The sequence below is a fragment of the Elephas maximus genome, chromosome 22 (assembly GCF_024166365.1).
Source record: "Elephas maximus indicus isolate mEleMax1 chromosome 22, mEleMax1 primary haplotype, whole genome shotgun sequence".
Lineage (NCBI taxonomy): Eukaryota > Metazoa > Chordata > Mammalia > Proboscidea > Elephantidae > Elephas > Elephas maximus.
Genome location: NC_064840.1, coordinates 45,451,078 through 45,471,694, shown reverse-complemented (window position 1 = coordinate 45,471,694; position 20,617 = coordinate 45,451,078). Strand labels below are relative to the sequence as shown.

Below are 20,617 nucleotides of genomic sequence, written 5' to 3'. Positions count from 1 at the left end.
CCAGGGAGGTCTCTGTATGTGACTTCAGAAGCCTGGCTGCCCTTTCCCCACTGCTTTCTGGAGGGTGAAGGGGCAGAGTTGGGTGGTCCTGGGTCTCACAGTACAGATGAAGTGAAAGCTTGACACAAGTGAAAGGGCTTCTATGGGGGCCTGTCAGTGACCTCTGTCCCCTCCACTAGCCAGGCATCCAGTCCCTACACCTATATTTTAGCTGGCCTAGAAATGTCCTCTTCATCATATCCCATGCCAACCAAGTGGACCATCTTTCTCCTCAGGCCCTCAGATCCCAGCCTGGCATTTAGTTAATCTGAGCTGTTATTTGGAGTAGGGACTCTCAGTACAGACTACAGCCATAGTTCCCAACCTTGGTTGCACATTGTAATTGCCCAGGGAGCTTTAAAAAAAAAAATACTGATTCCCAGGTCCAACCCTCAGAAATCTTTAATTTGATCTGGAGTGTGAACTGGGTACCAAGATTTCTAAATGCTCCAAGGTGATGTGCAACCAAAGTTGAGCTAGGCTTATGAATTTCATAGTTGGGGGCATTGCTGCATTTCTGGAGTCAACCTAATGGGCATTGGCTGTCTACCAGAGGAGCCAAGTGCACCTGGCTCTCTCCTTCCACCATACCAAGAACCCAACTGGTAGACTGTAGCCACTCATTTGGATTCCAGGAGAACTGCTGGTTACCTGCAAAATTTGAGAACTTGGTGAACAGCTTTCCTGATTTGCCCAGGACTGAGGGGTTCCTGTGACATGAGACCTTCAGTGCTAAAACCCAGGAAGTCTTGGACAAATTGGGACAAGTTGGTCACCTAAAGTGAAACAAGGCTGGCTACCTCGTTTTGTGAATTATAACCAGTTGCCATTGAATAGATTCCAATTTATGGTGACTCCGTGTGTGTCAGAGTAAAACTGTGCTCCATTATGTTTTCAGTGGCTGATTTATGGAAGTAGATCGCCAGGGCCTTCTTTCAGGCCTCTCTGGGTGGACTTGAACCTCCAACCTTTCAGTTAATAGTTGAGCACATTATAGGGCAAATCTAGAGGGTAGAGGTGTTTTCCCCCACTGTGGGCTGAATGATGATGACCCCATATAGAGAAAGTGGTAGGTGCAGGGGTAGATGGAGTTTTTTGAAGCCCCTGACTCTTGAAAGCTCTAGAACCTAGAGAAAAGGAAATAAGACTGAAGGTTGAGAACAACTCGCCTTCTGAGCCTGATGTGAAATGTGATGAGACAGGCCACAGCAGGAAGATGGAATTGATGACTCTTTAGCTGCTGCGGGCTCAGCTGCTGGCCTAAGCCCCTTCCCTCCGTCTGTCCCCCTAAAGGCCGACCGGGGCCCCACTGCAGCCGCTGCCAGAGGAATCTGTCCTTACACACGTCTGTGCGGATCCTTTACCTCTTCCTGGCCCTGCTCCTGGTGGCTGTGGCCGTGCTGGCCTCCCTGGGTAAGTGTGGCTCCCAGAAGCATCTAGCCGGCCTGGGGTTCACCACGCCAGGCTGGAGGGGAGTTTCTGTTCAGGGGTGAGGCACTGAAAACACCTTCAAAGACAAACTGACCTTGGTGGCTCAGGGCCTGAGAACCAGCTTCTTTCTGACTAGGGCATCTTAATGCCAAATCCAAACTGCAAAGACTGGCTTCTAATTTCTGTCAAGGCTGTGTGGCCTTCAGTGAGGCACTTCCCCTCTCAGGAACCCTGTTTCCCATTGTTAATGAGACCATAGAACAAGATCAGGGGTTCTCAATTTCAGTTGCACATTAGAGTTATTAGCTTTAAAAATATTGATGCCTGGTTCCCACCCTGAAACCCTGGTGGCGTAGTGGTTAAGAGCTACAGCTGCTAGCCAAAAGGTTGGCAGTTCTAATCCACCAGGCACTCCTTGGGAACCCTATGGGGCAGTTGTACTCTGTCCTATAGAGTCGCTATGAGTAGCAATCAACTCGACCCCAAGATTAACGGAATTATAACCTCTGAGGGTGGGGCCTAGGCATCAGTATTTTGAAGATGGTTCTATTAGTACATCCAGTATTGAAAATTCCTGGGTCAGGTGATTGCTAAGCCCTTTCTATGGTCTATGTGTGTGTTTCGCAAAGCACATTTAGAGGTCTAAACCAAAACCCAAAAACCAAACTTGCTGCTGTTGAGTTGATTCTGACTCATAGCGACTCTATAGGACAGAGTAGAACTGCCCCATAGGGTTTCCAAGGAGTGACTGGTGGATTCAAACTGCCAACCTTTTGGTTAACAGCCAAGCTCTTAACCACTGTGCCACCAGGGCTCCCTTAGAGGTCTACTTACATCAGAATCACCACCAGTATTTGTTAAAATGCAGATTCCTGGGCCCCACCCTGACTTTCTGAATCACAGTCCTACAGGTAAGGCCTGGGGATCTGAAGTTTGGTGCTTCTCACAGGTACTACAGTTTGTATGAACATGATAGCTGACCCAGGTGATGGTGTAGAGACAGATTCAGGTAACTTCTACCTTCTGGAAGCTGTTTATGGTAAACTGATTAAAACAAGTGTGGTGCTTTCTCACTGTAATCTCCTTCCATTTGTAGCTTCAAATCAGGGCTTCGAACTGGGTCGTTGTGGTTCAACACTCTGCTGAGAATTGCATTCCCACCAAGTTCCCAGGCAATGTTAATGCTGCTGATTAGGGAATCAGGACCAATTCTGAAAGCCACTGGTAGAGCAGTGGGTCTCACAATTTAGTATACATAAGAATCACCTGGGAATCTTGTTAAACTGTCGATTCTGATTCAGTATATCTGGGGTGGAAATGCAAGTTCTCAGCAGGGGTTCAAACTGGAAGTTCCTGTAAAGATAGTCAAAGGAGGTATTTTTTACTACTATTTACAGGTGAGAAAACTGACAAATTAATAGCAGGTGAGCAGGTTTAGAACTCAGGCCTCCTGATTCCTAAAAAAACCCATTGCCGTCAATTTGATTGCAACTCATAGCAACACTTGACTCCTAGAACAGGGTTTTTCCTTTATGTTATTCCCTAACCAGCAGCATTAGCATCACCTGGGAACTTGTTAGAAATGCAAATTCTTAGCAGGAGTTCAAACCAGAATGAACCTGGTCAGGTCCAAAGGCCAGTTTCAAATGTTGAAAATCTAGACTCCTTTACTTAGTTAAGCCAATAGGTTTGTTTGTTCCAATCTAATAGGTATTAGAGGCAAGGCTGGGACTAGGGTGAGGGAAGCAAAACACCAAGGGTGTCTCTCACTCTCTGGGGCAACCCTGTACTTCGGCAACCCTAAGTGTGAGTTTCTCCTTAAAATAAGACACCTAGCCCTGTCCCTGGTTAGAGATGTTCAATAACCAGCTTTTGTGGCTTGTAGGCCTAGGCAAAAGGCCAACACGTTAATGATTTGATAGACACTCTAGTCATCTCCCAGTAATCCCAAAGGCCTTGCTCAACCCAACAAACCAAAGACTTACTATGTGCCAAGTATTAAGAATATTAAGGTGAGGTCAGTTACATTTGCTACCTTCAAAGATTTCACCATCAAAAGGAGTGGTTCTCAAACTTGCCTGCACATTAGAATTTCTTGAAGAACATTTATAAAATACCCTATGCCAGAACCCCACTCCAGAAAAATTAAATCATAATCTCTAGAGTAGGGCCCAGGCCTTAACATTTTTTATGAGCACCTTAGGTGGCTCCAGTGTGGAACCAGGTTTACAGACCACTGATCTCAAGAATTTCCCAAGTACCTCACTCCCATTCATCCCCACCTTTCTCTGCTAATTCACCTCACAGGGCTTGATCCCCACTGTTGTCAAGTTGATTCCGACTCATAGGGACCCTATAGGACAGAGCAGAACTGCCCCATCGGGTTTCCAATGCTATAAATCTTTACAAAAGCAGATTGCCACATCTTTCTTCCAGTGGATGGTGGGTTTGAACTGCCAGCCTTTTGGTTAGCGGGCAAGCACTTCAACCACTGCCTTACCAGAGCTCTCTTCACAGGGCTTAGCCCTGCAGAAAATGGCCAACATCCTGTACCAGAGGAGGGGAGGAGCCACAGTCCTGGTAAAAGTTCCTGGTCAGCCCTTTCAGGGCCTCAGCACCTGGCAACTGAGGGACCTGGAAACACTAATAAAGTTCCAAAAGCCACCATCCAAGGGCCTAGAGAAGAGCATAGGCACCAATGCACTGCATAGGGGACAGACACTTAACTGAGTGCCCACAGTGTGCCACACTGTCACATACATGATTTCCTTGAATCATCTCAATAACCCCATGGAACAGAATTTCACGTATGAGGAAACAGATCTGGGAAGATGAAATAATTTATCATCTAGAGTGAATGGGCAGAGATAATAAGAATTGGGGGGTATTTATGCACCCAATGACAGAGCTGCAAGATACATAAAACAAACTCTATCAGCATTGAAAAGTGAGATAGACAGCTCCACAATAATAGTAGGAGACTTCAGCCCACCACTTTTGGTGAAGGACAGGACATCCAGAAAGAAGCTCAGTAAAGACATGGAAGATCTAAATGCCACAATCAACCAACTTGACCTCGTAGATATATACAGAACACTCCACCCAACATCAACCAACTATACTTTCTTTTCTAGTGCACATGGAACATTCTCTAGAATAGACCACGTATTAGGTCATAAAGCAAGCCTTAGCAGAATCCAAAACACTGAAATATTACAAAGCATCTTCTCTGATCATAAGGCCATAAAAGTGGAAATCAATAACAGGAAAAGCAGGGAAAAATAAATCAAACACTTGGAAACTGAACAATACCCTGCTCAAAAAAGACTGGATTATACAAGACATTAAGGATGGAATAAAGAAATTCATAGATCCAATGAGAATAAAAACACTTCCTATCAGAACCTTTGGGACACAGCAAAAGCAGTGCTTAGAGGCCAATTTATATCAATAAATGCACAGATCCAAAAAGAAGAAAGGGCCAAAATCAAAGAACTATCCCTACAACTTGAACAAATAGAAAGAGAGCAACAAAATAAATGCACAGGCACCAGAAGACAACAGAAAATAAAAATTAGAGCTGAACTAAATGAAATAGAAAACAGAAAAACAATTGAAAGAATTAACAAGACCAAAAAATAGTTTTTTGAAAAACTGAACAAAATTGATAAACCACTGGCCAAACTGACAAAAGAAAAACAGGAGAGGATGCAAATAACCCGAATAAGAAATGAGATGGGTGATATTACAAGAGAACCAACTGAAATTAAAAGAATCATATCAGATTACTGTGAAAAATTGTACTCTAACAAATTTGAAAACCTAGAAGAAATGGATGAATTTCTAGAAACACACTGCCTACATAAACTAATACAAACAGAGGTAGAACAACTAAAAAGACCCTTAAAAAAAGAGATTGAAAAGGTAATCAAAAAAACTCCCAACAAAAAAAAGCCCTGGTCCGGACGGCTTCACTGCAGAGTTCTACCAAACTTTCAGAGAAGAGTTAAAACCACTACTACTAAAGGTATTTTGGAGCATAGAAAAGGACGGAATACTACCAAACTCATTCTATGAAACCACCTTATCCCTGATACCAAAACCAGGTAAAGACACCACAAGAAAAGAAAATTATAGACCTATATCCCTCATGAACTTAGATGCAAAAATCCTCAACAAAATTCTAGCCAATAGATTCAACAACATATCCAGAAAATAATTCACCATGACCAAGTGGGATTCATAGCAGGTATGCAGGGATGGTTCAACATTAGAAAAACAATTAATGTATGTAATCCATCACATAAATAAAACAAAAGACAAGAATCACATGATTTTATTGATTGATGCAGAAAAGGCATTTGACAAAGTTCAACACTCATTCATGACAAAAACTCTCAGCAAAATAGGAATAGAAGGAAAATTTCTCAACATAATAAAGGGCATCTATACAAAGCCAACAGCAAACATCACCCCTAAATGGAGAAAGCCTGAAAACATTCCCACTGAGTTCGGGAACCAGACAAGGATGCCCTTTATCACCACTCTTATTCAACATTGTGCTGGAGGGCCTAGCCAGATCAATTAGGCTAGAAAAAGAGATAAAGGGCATCCAGATTGGCAAGGAAGAAGTCAAAGTATCTCTATTTGCAGATGACATGATCTTATACACAGAAAACCCTAGGGAATCCTCCAGAAAGCTACTGAAACTAATAGAAGAGTTCAGCAGAGTATCGGGATATAAGATAAACATACAAAAATCAGTTGGATTCCTCTACACCAACAAAAAGAACATTGAAGAGGAAATCACCAAATCAATGCCATTTACAGTAGCCCCCAAGAAGATAAAATACCTAGGAATAAATCTTACCAGAGATGTAAAAGACTTATACAAAGAAAACTATAGTACACTGCTGCAAGAACCAAAAGAGACTTACATAAGTGGAAGAACATGCCTTGCTCGTGGATAGGAAGACTTAACATTATAAAAATGTCTATTCTGCCAAAAACGATCTATACATTTAATGCATTTCCTATCCAAATCCCAAGGACATTCTTTAAGGAGATGGAGAAGCAAATCACCAATTTCATATGGAAGGGAAAGAGGCCCCGGAAAAATAAGGCGTTACTGAAAAAGAAGAACGAAGTGGGAGGCCTTACTTTACCTGATTTTAGAATCTATTATACCGCCACAGTAGTCAAAACAGCCTGGTACTAGTATAACAACAGATACACGGACCAATGGAACAGAATTGAGAATCCAGACATAAATCCATCCACATGTGAGCAGTTGATATTTGACAAAGGCCCCAAAACAGCTAAGTGGGGAAAAGACAGTCTTTGTAACAAAAGGTGCTGGCATAACTGGGTATCCATCTGCAAAAAAATGAAACAAGACCCATACCTCACTCCCTGCACAAAAACTAACTCAAAATGGATCAAAGACCTAAATATAAACTCTAAAACAATAAATATCATGGAAGAAAAAATAGGGACAACGTTAGGAGCCCTAATACGTGGCATAAACAGTATACAAAACATATGAGGAACGTAGAAGAAACACTAGATAACTGGGAGCTCCTAAAAATCAACCACCTATGCTCATCCAAAGGCTTCACCAAAAGAATAAAAAGACTACCTACAGACTGGGAAAAAGTTTTTAGGTATGACATTTCTGATCAGCGCCTGATCTCTAAAATCTACATGATACTGCAAAAGCTCAACTGCAAAAAGACAAATAACCCAATTAAAAAACGGGCAAAAGATACGAATAAAACACTTCACTAAAGAAGATATTCAGGTAGCTAACAGATATATGAGGAAATGTTCACTATCATTAGCCATTAGAGAAATGCAGATCAAAACTACAATGAGATTTCATCTCACTCCAACAAGGATGGCATTAATCTGAAAAACACAAAATAATAAATGTTGCAGAGGCTGTGGAGAGATTGGAACACTTATACACTGCTGGTGGGAATGTAAAATGGTACAACCACTTTGGAAATTAATTTGGTGCTCCCTTAAAAAGCTGGAAATAGAACTACCATATGATTGAGCAATCCCACACCTTAGAATACATCCTAGAGAAATAAGAGCCTTTACACGAACAGATATATGCACACCCATGTTTATTGCAGCACTATTTGCAATAGCAAAAAGATGGGAACAACCAAAGTGCCCATCGACAGATGAATGGTTGAACAAATTATGGTATATTCACACAATGGAATACTAAAAAAAAAAAAAAAAAACCCAGTGCCGTTGAATCGATTCCGACTCATAGCTACCCTATAAGACAGAGTAGAACTGCCCCATAGAGTTTGCATCGATAAAGAACAGTGAGGAATCTGTGAAACATTTCATAACATGGAGGGATCTGGAAGGCATTATGCTGAGTGAAATTAGTTGCAAAAGGACAAATATTGTATAAGACCACTATTATAAGAACTTGAGAAATAGCTTAAACTGAGAAGAAAACATTCTTTCGTGGTTACAAGAGGCAGGAGGGAGGGATGGTGGGAGAGGAGCATCCACTAATTAGATAGTAGATAGGAACTACTTTAGGTGAAGGGAAAGACAGCACACAATACAGGGGAGGTCAGCACAATTGGACTAAACCAAAAGCAAAGAAGCTTCCTGAATAAACTGAATGCTTTGAAGGCCAGCGTAGCAGGGGCAGGGGTCTGGGGATCATGGTTTCAGGGGACATCTAAGTCAATTGGCATAATAAAATCTATTAAGAAAATATTCTGCATCCCACTTTGAAGAGTGGTGTCTGGGGTCTTAAATGCTAGCAAGCAGCCATCTAAGATGCATTAATTGGTCTCAACACACCTGGAGCAAAGGAGAATGAAGAACACCAAGGACACAAGGGGATTACGAGCCCAGGAGACAGAAAGGGCCACATGAACCAGCGACTACATCATCTTGAGACCAGAAGAAATAGATGGTGCCCGGCTATAACCGATGACACCCCTGAGAGGGAACACAACAGAGAACCCCTGAGGGAGCAGGAGAACAGTGGGATGCAGACCCCAAATTCTCATAAGACCAGACTTAATGGTCTGACTGAGACTAGAAGGACCCCAGTGGTCATGGCCTCCAGACCTTCTGTTGGCCCAGGACAGGAACCATTCCCGAAGCCAACTCTTCAGATTGGACTGGACAATGGGTTGGAGAGGGATGCTGGTGAGGAGTGAGCTTCTTGGATCAGGTGGACACTTGAGACTATGTTGGCATCTTCTGCCTGGAGGGGAGATGAAAGGGTGGAGGGGGTTAGAAGCTGGCGAGAAGGACACGAAAAGAGAGAGTGGAGGGAGGGAGCGGGCTGTCTCATTAGGGGGAGAGTAATTGGGAGTGTGTAGCAAGGCGTATATGTGTTTTTGTGTGAGAGACTGACTTGATTTGTGAACTTTCACTTAAAGCGCAATACAAATTATTAAAAATAAAAAAGAATTGGGGAGGTGAGTAGTGTGTGTTTAAGAGAATCAAGGGAGACCTTTGTTGTTACTTTTAGTGGCCCAGACTCATGGCAGCCCCACGCACTATGGAACTGCCTCGTTCTGAGCCATCCCCACGATTTGTTGCAGATTGGGGTATTATGATCCATAGGGTTTTCATTGGCTGAAATTTAGAAGTAGATCACCAGGAATTTCCTTTTTTGTTTTCACCTCCAGCCTGGGTATCCCAAGCACCTAGAACAGGGCCAGGACCAACTTGGCCTGGTTGGTAGGTACTCGATGTTTGTTGGATGGGTGACTATAAATTTGTGGCATCATGATATGAATAGTCCTAGCCAATGCTTTGTGGTCAGGACTGTGGCCAAAGAAGGTTGGGTAAAATCGGTCTTTCTGTTATTGGACATAGAAAATCATTAATCAGTATTCATTTAATCAAGTATTTTTTGTATACCTACTACATATTACTACATATAGGCCAAGAACTATACTAGATAACTGGGCATATACTGCTTAATAAAACACAGGCCCTGCCTTCAGGGAGTTTTTAATCTAGAGAAGGGTTCGAGAAACTATTTCTTAAAAAGCTAGATAATAAATATTTTAGGCTTTTCAGACCATGCAATCTTTATCACAATGAAACTCTGCCACTGTCAAGCAAAAGCAGCCATAGACAATATATAAATGAATGGGGATGAGTGTATTCCAATAAAACAGGCATTGGGCTGGATTTGGCCTGAAGGGTGTATTCCTGACCCCTGATCTAGGGCAATTGGAAACCCTGGTAGCATAGTGGTTAAGAGCTATGGCTGCTAACCAAAAGGTTGGTAGTTCAAATCCCCCAGGTGCTCTTTGGAAGCCATATGGGGAGTGGTTCTACTCTGTCCTATAGGGTCACTATGAGTTGGAATCGACTCTACGGCAATGGGTTTTTTTTTTCTTTCTTTCTTTCTGGTTGGTCTAGGGCAATAGTTTATGAACTTTCTTGATTGTGTACCCCATCAGTAAAAAATTGATTTAAATTGTATTTAAAAAAACGAGGTGGATTGAGGAATGTTTAAAAGGGTAAAATAGATGAACAGGTATATGATAAAGCAAATAGAGCAAATGTTACTTGTAGAGTCTAGGTGGTGGACACATGGGTATTCCGTGTAAAAATCTTTCAAATTACCTGTTTGGAAAAGAAAAAAAAAAATTGATAGGCTCACACCTCTAAAATATACCTATTTATTTATAAATTATATGAGTACTATACAGTATACATTATAAAACACAGGCTTTTTAAAAGAATGATAAAAAAAAATAAGGTCTGGAGGTAGAGCCAACATGGCACCCTAGGCAGACATATCATGCCATCCCTCTGCAGCAGAGACCAGAAAAACTAAGTACAAGAGATAAAATGTCAATCCTGGAACTCTAAGCATCAAATGAAGGGGAAAAGAACTAGATCAAACACAAAATGGAAGATGAAACTGAAGGAAAACAGAGAATGAGGAGAGATACAGAGTGGATGTCCCCTGCCAACTAACACGGTACAGTGTCGCCATCTGAGAACACAGCCAGCAATAACCCCAGACAGAGAGTACAGAAAGGCAACTTCATGGAGCTCCCAACAGGAGACAGAGCACTTTGTAACAAGAGAAACATGCTTTCCCACCCGTCACCCTTCTGCTTCATACACTACACCCTTCCCAACGGGCGACGCTGTACTGCTCAGCTAGAGAACTACCAGCCCACCATCACCCAGGGTCCAACCAGCCCCCACTCACCGGCTCCTGCTGCACCATTTTTCCCCTTTCTTTCTCCCACCTAGACCATTTTTTCTTTTTCCCTCTTTTCTTTTCTTTCTTTCCCCCACATAGCCCTGTATGCCACCCCTCCTTCCCACTGTCTTCACTGTGCTGTCATAGATAGAGCGTCCCCAGCTCAGGCTAGCTGCCTCACTGGGCCTGCACTGCCCCTCCCTTTCTGCCACTTGACCAGCTGCTGAATAGTGGGAAGTGAGTCAGTACCACTCCCTGTCTGACACCTCTGCCTATCTGGGGAGGGGGATGTGAATGCTCCCACACAGCTGGACCAACAACAGGAGGCAGACAGCGCCTGCCCAGTCCGCCCTCAGCCATCTTGCCAAACTAACATACAGTGGACTGTACAAACAAACGAATGGACTCGTCCTGCCTGTTGCCCTCCTGCGCAACTGGACAGATTGGTGAGAGCTATCGGGCCCACAGATGTGCAATCAGCAATGTATGCCTGGCCCACCCACCCTGACATATCAAAACAAAACAAAGCAGCAGGATGAAACAAATAAACATACAATCAATAAAGAAAACAGTACCTTAATGTCTCGGAGACAGCAGACAATATCAACACATGTAAAAAAGCAGGATAAGATAGCTCCAGAGAGTGACCAAAATAAAGAATCAGATGACTTCTGGTAGAAGAAAAGGCAGTGGAAATACCTGATATGGAATTCAAAAAACTAATATTTAGGACTCTCCAAGAGATTAGGAAAGATATAAAGGAAAACTCAGATGAAACCAAGGAAAAAATAGTCAAGATCATGGAAAACACAGACAAAACCAACAAAAACATAGCCAAAATCAAGGAAAACACAGACAAAACAATAGAAGAATTTAGAAAAATAATACAAAAACAAAACATCAAATTAAGTAAACAACTAGAAATCACACAAAACAACTAAAAATCCAAAAGATAAACAGCAAAATTTCAGAAATGGACAACTCAATAGAAGGTTTTAAGAGCAAATTTGAAACAACGGAAGACAGAATCAGTGAGATTGTAGACAAATCCATGGAGCCTCTATGAGGAAAAATCAGAAAAAAGAATGAAGAAAACCTAAGAACTATGTGGGACACAATCGAGAGCAAAAATTTGAGCATCATCAGAGTTCCAGAACAGGAGAAGAAAATTGAAAACACAGAGAAGATTGTTGAAGATTTGCTGGCAGAAAACTTCCCAGATATCATGAAAGATGAAAAGCTGACATTCCAAGCTCAAAAAACTCTATATAGGATAGATCTCAAAAGAAAGTCACCAAGGCGTATCATAATCACATCTGCCGAAACCAAAGACAAAGGAAGAACCCTGAGAGCAGCTTGAGAACAAGGAAAATTCATTTACAGAGGGAAAACAACAAGACTAAGCAGCTATAACTCTGCAGAAACTATGCAGGCGAGAAGGCAATGGGATGACATATATAAAACTTTTAAAGGAAAAACAGCCAACCAAGAATAACATATTCTGTAAAACTCTTTTTCAAATACAATGGCAAAATTGGAATATTTCCAGATAAACAGAAATTAAGGGAATTCATAAAAAAACAAACCAAACTTACAAGAAATATTAAAGGGATTAAGAATCAACAACATCAGGTAGCAACTGGAGTCCAGGACACAGGACAGTATCAGCCAGATACCAACCTAGGTAAAGAACTCTCAATAATAACACAAAGAGAAACAGAGACGTCAGTCTGTAAATGATGACAACGTCAAAACAATAAAAGAGGGAATAAATGGTGTGGGAATAAAACTTTCAAATGGAGAGGAAGTCAAGCCAATATCAAATAATAAAAGACTGGTTCAAACTTACGAAGATAAGGGTAAATTTCAAGGTAACCACGAAGAAAGGTAACAAACCTAAAAATCATCAGAATAAAAAAGAAGTAAAACACAAAGTCTCAGTAAACACAAAATCTATAATAATGAAAGAAAAGAAAACAAAAGGAAAGTAAGAAAACAAAAGGAAAGTAAGAAGAACAAAGAAAATGTAAGCATAACAGTATGACACCAATAAGCATACCTACTGATAATCATACTGAATGTAAATGGCTTAAATGCACCTGTATAGAGACAGAAAGTGGATTTAAAAAAATGGATAAAAAAGTATGACCCTTCAGTATGCTATCTACAAGAGACACACCTTAGACACAAAGATATAATAATATTAAAAATCAAAAGATGTTGTATATCACACAACCAGTAACCAAAAAAAGGCAGGAGTGACAATACTAATCTCAGGTAAAATAGATTTTAAGGTAAAATGAACCATAAAGACAAGGAAAGACATTATATATTGATTAAAGGGACATTCTACCCAGAAGACCTAACCCCTAATAAATATCTACACACCCAAAAGCAGGGCTCCAAAATATGTAAAACAAATGCTAACAGCACTGAAAATAGAAATAGACAGTTCTGCAACAATAGTAGGAGACTTAAACACACCACTCTTGGTAAAGGACAGAACATCTAGAAAGAAACTCAACAAAGATACAGAAGATCTAAAGGTCAAAATCAACCAACTTGACCTCATAGACATATATAGAACACCACCTAACAGCAAAACAAAGAGCTGGGGATAGAAAACCAAGGGGGAAGAACACACTCTGCATTTCTCAAGCTGAAATAACTGAAGTAAAAATTCAAGCCTTGAGTTGCAGTAGTGAAGAATTCTGTGGGGAAAATATTAAATGTCGCAGGAAGCATCAAAAGAAGATGGAAGGAATACACAGTGTCACTATACCAAAAAGAATTGGTCGATGTTCAACCATTTCAAGAGGTGGCATATGATCAGGAACTGATGGTACTAAAGGAATATGTCCAAGCTCCACTGAAGGCATTGGTGAAAAACAAGGCTCCAGGAATCGATGGAGTATCAATTGACATGTTTCAACAAATGCATGCAGTGCTGGAACTGTTTACTCATCTATGCCAAGAAATTTGGAATACAGCTACCTGGCCAACCGACTGTAAGAGATCCATATTTATGCCTATTTCCAAGAAAGGTGATCCTGCTGAATGCAGAAATTATTGAACAATATCATTAATATCACACACAAGTAAAATTTTGCTAAAAATCAGTCAAAGGTGGCTGTAACAGTATATTGACAGGGAACTGCCAGAAATTCAGGCCAGATTCAGAAGAGGACGTGGAACCAGAGATACCACTGCTGATGTCAGGTGGATCTTGGCTGAAAGCAGAGAATACCAGAAAGATGTTTACCTGTGTTTTATTGACTATGCACAGGCATTCAACTGTGTGGATCATAACAAATTATGGATAACACTGAGTAGAATGGGAATTCCAGAACACTTAATTGTGCTCATGAGGAATCCGTATATAGACCAAGATACAGTTGTTCGGACAGAACAAGGGGATACTGTTTGGTTTAAAGTCAGGAAAGGTGTGCGTAAGGGTCGTATCCTTTCACCATACCTGTTCGGTCTGTATGCTGAATAAATAACCTGAGAAGCTGTACCATATGAAGAATGGGGCATCAGGATTGGAGGAAGGCTCATTAACAACCTGCGTTATGCAGATGACACAACCTCGCTGGGTGAAAGTGAAGAGGACTTGAAACACTTACTGATGAAGATCAAAGACCATAGCCTTCAGTATGGATTGCACCTCAACATAAAGAAAAAAAAAAAAACCCTCACAACTGGACCAATAAGCAACACCATGATAAACAGAGAAAAGGCTGAAGTTGTCAAGGGTTTCATTTTACTTGGATCCACAATCAACAGCCATGGAAGCAGCAGTCAAGAAATCAAAAGACACATTGCACTGGGCAAATCTGCTGTAAAAGCCCTCTTTAAAGTGTTGAAAAGCAAAGATGTCACCTTGAAGACTAAGGTGCACCTGATCCAAACTATGGTATTTTCAATAGCATCATATGCATGCAAAAGCTGAACAATGAATAAGGAAGACAGAAGAAGAATTGATGCCTTTGAATTGTGGTATTGGCAAAGAATATTGAATATACTATGGACTGCCAAAAGAACAAACAAATCTGTTTTGGAAGAAGTACAGCCAGAATGCTCCTTAGAGGCAAGGATGGCAAGACTATGTCTTACATACCTTGGACATGTTGTCAGGAGAGATCAATCCCTGGAGACGGACATCATGGTTGGCAAAGTACAGGGTCAACAAAAAAGAGGAAGACCCTCAACAAGATGGAGTGACGCAGTGGCTGCAACAATGGACTCAAGCATTACAATGATTGTGGGCATGGCACAGGACCAGGCAGTGTGTTGTTCTGTTGTACATGGGGTCACTATGAGTCAGAACTGACTCGACAGCACCTAACAACAACAACCCAACAACAGCAAAGTATACATTTTTGTCTCAAATGCACATGAAACATTCTCCAAACTAGACCATATTTTAGGCCCCGAAGCAGCCGTCAATAAAATTCAAAGCATCAAAATAATACAAAACATTCTCTCTGATCACAATGCCAGAAAAGTAGAAATCAATAACTGAGAGAGCAAGGAAAAAAAAAAAAAATCAAATACATGGAAACTGAATAACACCTTGTTTAAAAACAACTGGGTAATAGAGGAAATCAAAGAGGGAATAAAAAAATTCATAGAATTAAATGAGAATGAAAATACATCACACAAAAACCTTTGAGACACAGCAAAGGCAGTGCTCAGAGGTCAATTTATAGCAATAAATGCACACATCAAAAAAGAAGAATGGGCCAAAATCAAAACATTAGCCCTACAACTCAAACAAATAGAAAGAGAACAGCAAAAGAAGCCCACAGACGCCAGAAGAAGGGAAATAATAAAGGTCAGAACAGAAATAAATAGAGAACAGAAAAACAATAAAAAGAATCAACAAGATCCAAAGTTGGTTCTTTTGAAAAGATCAACAAAATCAACACACCATTGGCCAAATTGACAAAAGAAAAACAAGAGAGAAAGCAAAAAAACCCAAATAAGAAATGAGATGGGGGAAATTACAACAGACCCAACTGAAATAAAAAGGATCATAATAGATAGGTGAGATAGAAAATCTAAACAGACCTATAACAAGAGAAGAGACTGAAGAGGTAAAAAACAAAAAACAAAAAAAAAACTCCCCCACCACCCCCCACAAGAAAAAAAAACAGCCCTGGTCTGGAGGGTTTTACTGGAGAATTCTACCAAACATTCAGAGAAGAGCTCACACCAACACTACTCAAACTATTTCAGAGCATAGCAAAGGAAGGAATACTCCCAAATTCATTCTATGGAGTCAGCATAGCCCTGATACCAAAGCCAGGCAAAGACACCACACACAAAAAAGAAAATTACAGACTAATATCTCTCATGAATATAAATGCAAAAATTCTCAACAAAATTCTAGCCAATAGAATTTGGCATCATATAAAAAAATAATACACCATGACCAAGCGGGATTCATACCAGGTATGCAAGGATGGTCAACATTAGAAAATTAATCAATATAATCCATCACATAAATAGAACAAAAGAAAATAATCACATGATCATCTCAATCAACTCAGAAAAAGGCATTTGACAAAGCTTACCACCCATTCCTGATAAAAACTCTCAATAAAATATGAATAGAGGGGAAATTCCTCAACATAATAAAGGGCATCTATACAAAACCAACAGGCAATATCATTCTCAATGGAGAGAGGCTGAAAGCATTCCTCCTGAGAATGGAAACAAGACAAGGATGCCCGTTATCACCACTCCTGTTTAATATTGTACTGGAAGTCCTAGCTAGAGCAATAAGGTAAGAATAAGAAATATAAGGGCATCCAAATTGGAAAGGAAAAAGTAAAACTATCTGTAGTGCGATTAGTTACTTTTGTGTGTGGCCTTTCTAGCCATGGTCTTGTAACTCTCACACAGATGATTGTGTGATAGGGTAATTGTACCCTATCAAGAAGACTGTTCGGTCTTGCTTTAAAAGAGAGCCAATTCCAGAGCAGAGCAAGGGAGCCCACCATTACCAAAGAAGGAGAGGCCAGCAGGAGAGATCTGGCAGCAGGAGACAGTGCAGTGGGTTTCCCAGCCCACACAGGGAGAAAGCTGAATGCCTTTGGGCAGAGACATGCCTGTAAAACACGGCTGGAAAAAGGCTATCCTGAATGAAGAACTGTATCTCGAGTGTTCCTGAGTCTGAATTGTAACTGTTACTTCCCTAATAAACCCCGTAATTGTGAGTATGGTCTGTGAGTTCTGTGCGGCCATTGCAATGAATTATCGAATCCAGTAGAGAATGTTGTGGGAATGACAGTTGGTGTCAGACTTAATAAAGACAGTGGAAAGAGGAGGCTTGTCTGACCTCTGCCTCATAGGAATCAACCTTGAGCTATTCATCCTGAGTAGCAGGATATAGGATCAATATGTGAAAATCAGTTGAATTCCTATACACCAACTTCAAAAAGGAAATCAGAAAAATGATACCATTTATAATAGCCCCTAAAAAAATACTTAGGAATAAATCTAACCAGGGATGTAAAAGACCTATACAAAGAAAACTACAGAACACTATTGCAAGAAACAAAAAAAAAAGACCTACATCAATGGAAAAACATACCATGCTTATGGATAGTAAGACTCAACATTGCAAAAATGTCAATCCTGCCCAAAGCAATCTACAGATATAACACAAACCCAACCCAGATATCAACGGCATTCTTTAACGAGACGGAAAAACTAATCACCAGCTTTATATGTAAAAGAAAGAGGCCCCGGATAAGCAAAGCATTATTGAAGAAAAAGAACACAAAGTAGAAGGCCTCATACTGTCTGATCTCAGAACCATAGTCAAAATATCCTGGTACTGGTACAACAAAAACACATAGACAAATGGAACAGAATCGAGAACCCAGATATAAATTCATCCACCTACGGTCAGCTGATATTTGACAAAGGGCCAAAGTCCATTAAATGGGGAAAAGACAGTCTTTTTAACAAACGATGCTGGTAAAACTGGATATCCATCTATAAAAAAATGAAACAGGACCCATACCTCACCTCATACACAAAAACTAACTCAAAGTGAATCAAAGGCCTAAATATAAAACCTAAAATGGTAATGACCATGGAATTAAAAATAGAGGCAACACTAGAGGCCTTAATACATGGCATAAATACAATACAAAGTATAAATAACAGTAGACAAACACCAGAAGAGAAACTAGATAACTGGGAGCTGCTAAAAATTAAATATTTATGATCATTAAAAGATTTCACCAAAAGAGTAAAAACAGAAGCTACAGACAGGAAAAAATTTATTGGTTATGTCATATCCAACAAGGGTCTAATCTCTGAAGTCTACAAAATACTTCCATACTTCAATAACAAAAAGAGAAATAATCCAATTAAAAAATTGGCAAAGGATATGAACAGACATTTCACCAAAGAAGACATTCAGGTGGCTAACAGACACATGAGGAAATGCTCGCGATCATTAGCCAGCAGAGAAATACAAGTCAAAACTACAGTGAGATACCATCTCACCCCGACATTGCTGGGACTAAAAAAATTTTTTAAAATAACGAATGTTAGAGAGGTTGCAGGGAGTTTGGAACTCTTATGCCCTGCTGGTGGGAATAGAAAATGGTACAACCACTATGGAAAACAATATGGCATCTGCTTAAAAAGCTAGAAATATCATATGCTCCAGCAATCCTACTCCTAGGAATATATCCTAGAGAAATAAGAGCTGCCACACCAAAAGACATGTGCACATCCATGTTCATTGCAACATTATTCACAATAGCAAAAAGATGGAAACAAACTAAGCGCTCATCAGCAGATGAATGGATAAACAAACTATGGTACATACAACAATGGAGTACCACGCAATGATAAACAACAGTGATGAATCCACGGAACATCTTACAACATGGATGAATCTGGAGGGCTGGGTGAAATAAGACAATCATGAAAGGACAAATATTGTATGAGACCACTATTATAAAAACCCCTGCAAAAAAGGTTTACACATAGAAAAAAAAAATTTTGATGGTTTCAAGGGAGGGGAAATCACTAACTAGGTAGCAGACAAGTTAGCTTTGGTGAAGGGAAAGACAACACATTATATAGGGAAGGCAGCACAAATTGATCAAGGCAAAGTCATAGAAGCTTCCTAGACACATCCAAACACATTTAGGGGCCCAGTTACTGGGGCTGAGACTGGGCACTATGGTCTTGGGGGACATCTAGGTCAATTGGCATAACATAGTTCATAAAGAAAATGTTCTACATCCTACTTTGGTGAGAAGTGTCTGGGGTCTAAAAAGCTGCAAGCAGCCATCTAAGATACATCTATTGGTCACATCATGTTCAGAGCAGAGGAGAATGAAGAAAACTAAAGACGTAAGGAAAATATTAGTCCAAAGGACTAATGGACAACAGGAACCACAGCCTCTACCAGCCTAAGCCCAAAAGAACTAGATGGTGCCCAGCCACCACCACTGACTGTTCTGACGTGGATCACAACAGGGGGTCCCAGGCAGAGTGGGAGAAAAATCCAAATTCACAAAAAAGACCAGACTTGTTTTTACTGGTCTGACAAAGATTGGAGGAACCCTCGAGACTATGGCCCCCCGGACACCCTGCTAACTCAGAACTGAAGCCACTCCTGAAGTCCGTCTTTCACCAAAGATTAGGCACGTTTATAAGACAAACAGTAACACACATGAGGAACATGCTTCTTAGTTCAATCAAGTATATGAAACCAAGTATAAGAGCAAAGATGAGAGGGCAGGAGGAAACAGGAGAACTGGATGAATGGAAACGAAGAACCCGGGGTGGAAAGGGAAAGGGGGAGAGTGCCGACACATTGCAGGGATGGCAGCCAATGTCACAAAACAACTTGTGTATAAATTTTTGAATGAAAACTAATGTGTGCTGTAAATGTTCACCTAAAAGACAATAAAATTAAAAAAAAAAAAAGCTCTAAAAAGTAAGGAAAGGAACCCTGGTTGCACAGTGGTTAAGCTCTTGTCTGTTAACCAAAAAGTCAGCAGTTCAAACCAACCAGTCGCTTCAAGGCAGAAAGATGTGGCATCTGCCTCTATAAAGATCACAACCTTGGAAACCCTATGACGCAGTTCTACTCTATCCTATAGGGTCTCCTTGAGTTGAAATTGATTCCGTGGGGTTGGGCTGTTTTTGTTTGCTTTTTAAAGTAAGAAAAATAGACAAGCAAACAAATTAGTATGTAATTACAAATGGTGAAATGCGCAATGAGGAAGTGAGCACGGTGGAGTGTATGTACTGAACCCTTGGCTGTCGGCTCAGAGGTCAACATTACCGAGCCCTAGAATAGGAGTCAAAGTCATTCAGTCTCTCTACATCTCTTTTCTCCCATTATACATGAATCTTAATTGGCAGAATAATAAATATTGTAAACTGTAAAGCACTAGTCTAATATAACCATGTGTAATTATTTTTTAGGCTCTCTCAACATGTCGCTGTTGCTAGTAAACTCCTCGATATACAAACCCCTCTGAGATGTATGTTAATTAAAGCCCAGAGATCCCAAATAACTTGAAATCATAGAATTTTGGAGCCAACACGAACTTTAGATGTCATCTAGCTCCATACTCTCACTTTACAGATGATTAAGTTGAGCTCCAGAAAGCTTAATTGAGTTGCCCAAAGTTACCCAACAGATTTGAAGCAGATATGGAACTAGAATCTGTGTTGCCCAACTCTCTTGTTAGTGCTAACTCCATGCCCCCACACTTGACCTTCAGGAGAAGCACCTTGCCCTCCTCTCACTAACCAATCCAGCCAGGCAGCGGCTAGAGAAAGCCAGGAGTCCTGCTGCCTACCTGTGCTCCAACCACTGGCCAACACTGACCCTTTCCACTGGGTGTGAGGCTGCAGGTGGATGTAAACCAGTGT

General features: G+C 40.7%; 1 protein-coding gene across 2 annotated transcripts in view; it reads left to right on the top strand.

The window, feature by feature from the left end:
- The window catches only part of SCARA3 (scavenger receptor class A member 3), a 68,086-nt gene that overhangs the window by 31,298 nt on the left and 16,171 nt on the right, over positions 1-20,617 (top strand). For both annotated transcript variants that reach the window (XM_049865692.1, XM_049865691.1), the window contains exon 3: positions 1,333-1,452. In XM_049865692.1, the coding sequence (XP_049721649.1) occupies positions 1,333-1,452 (120 nt within the window). The remainder of the gene's footprint in view (positions 1-1,332; positions 1,453-20,617) is intronic.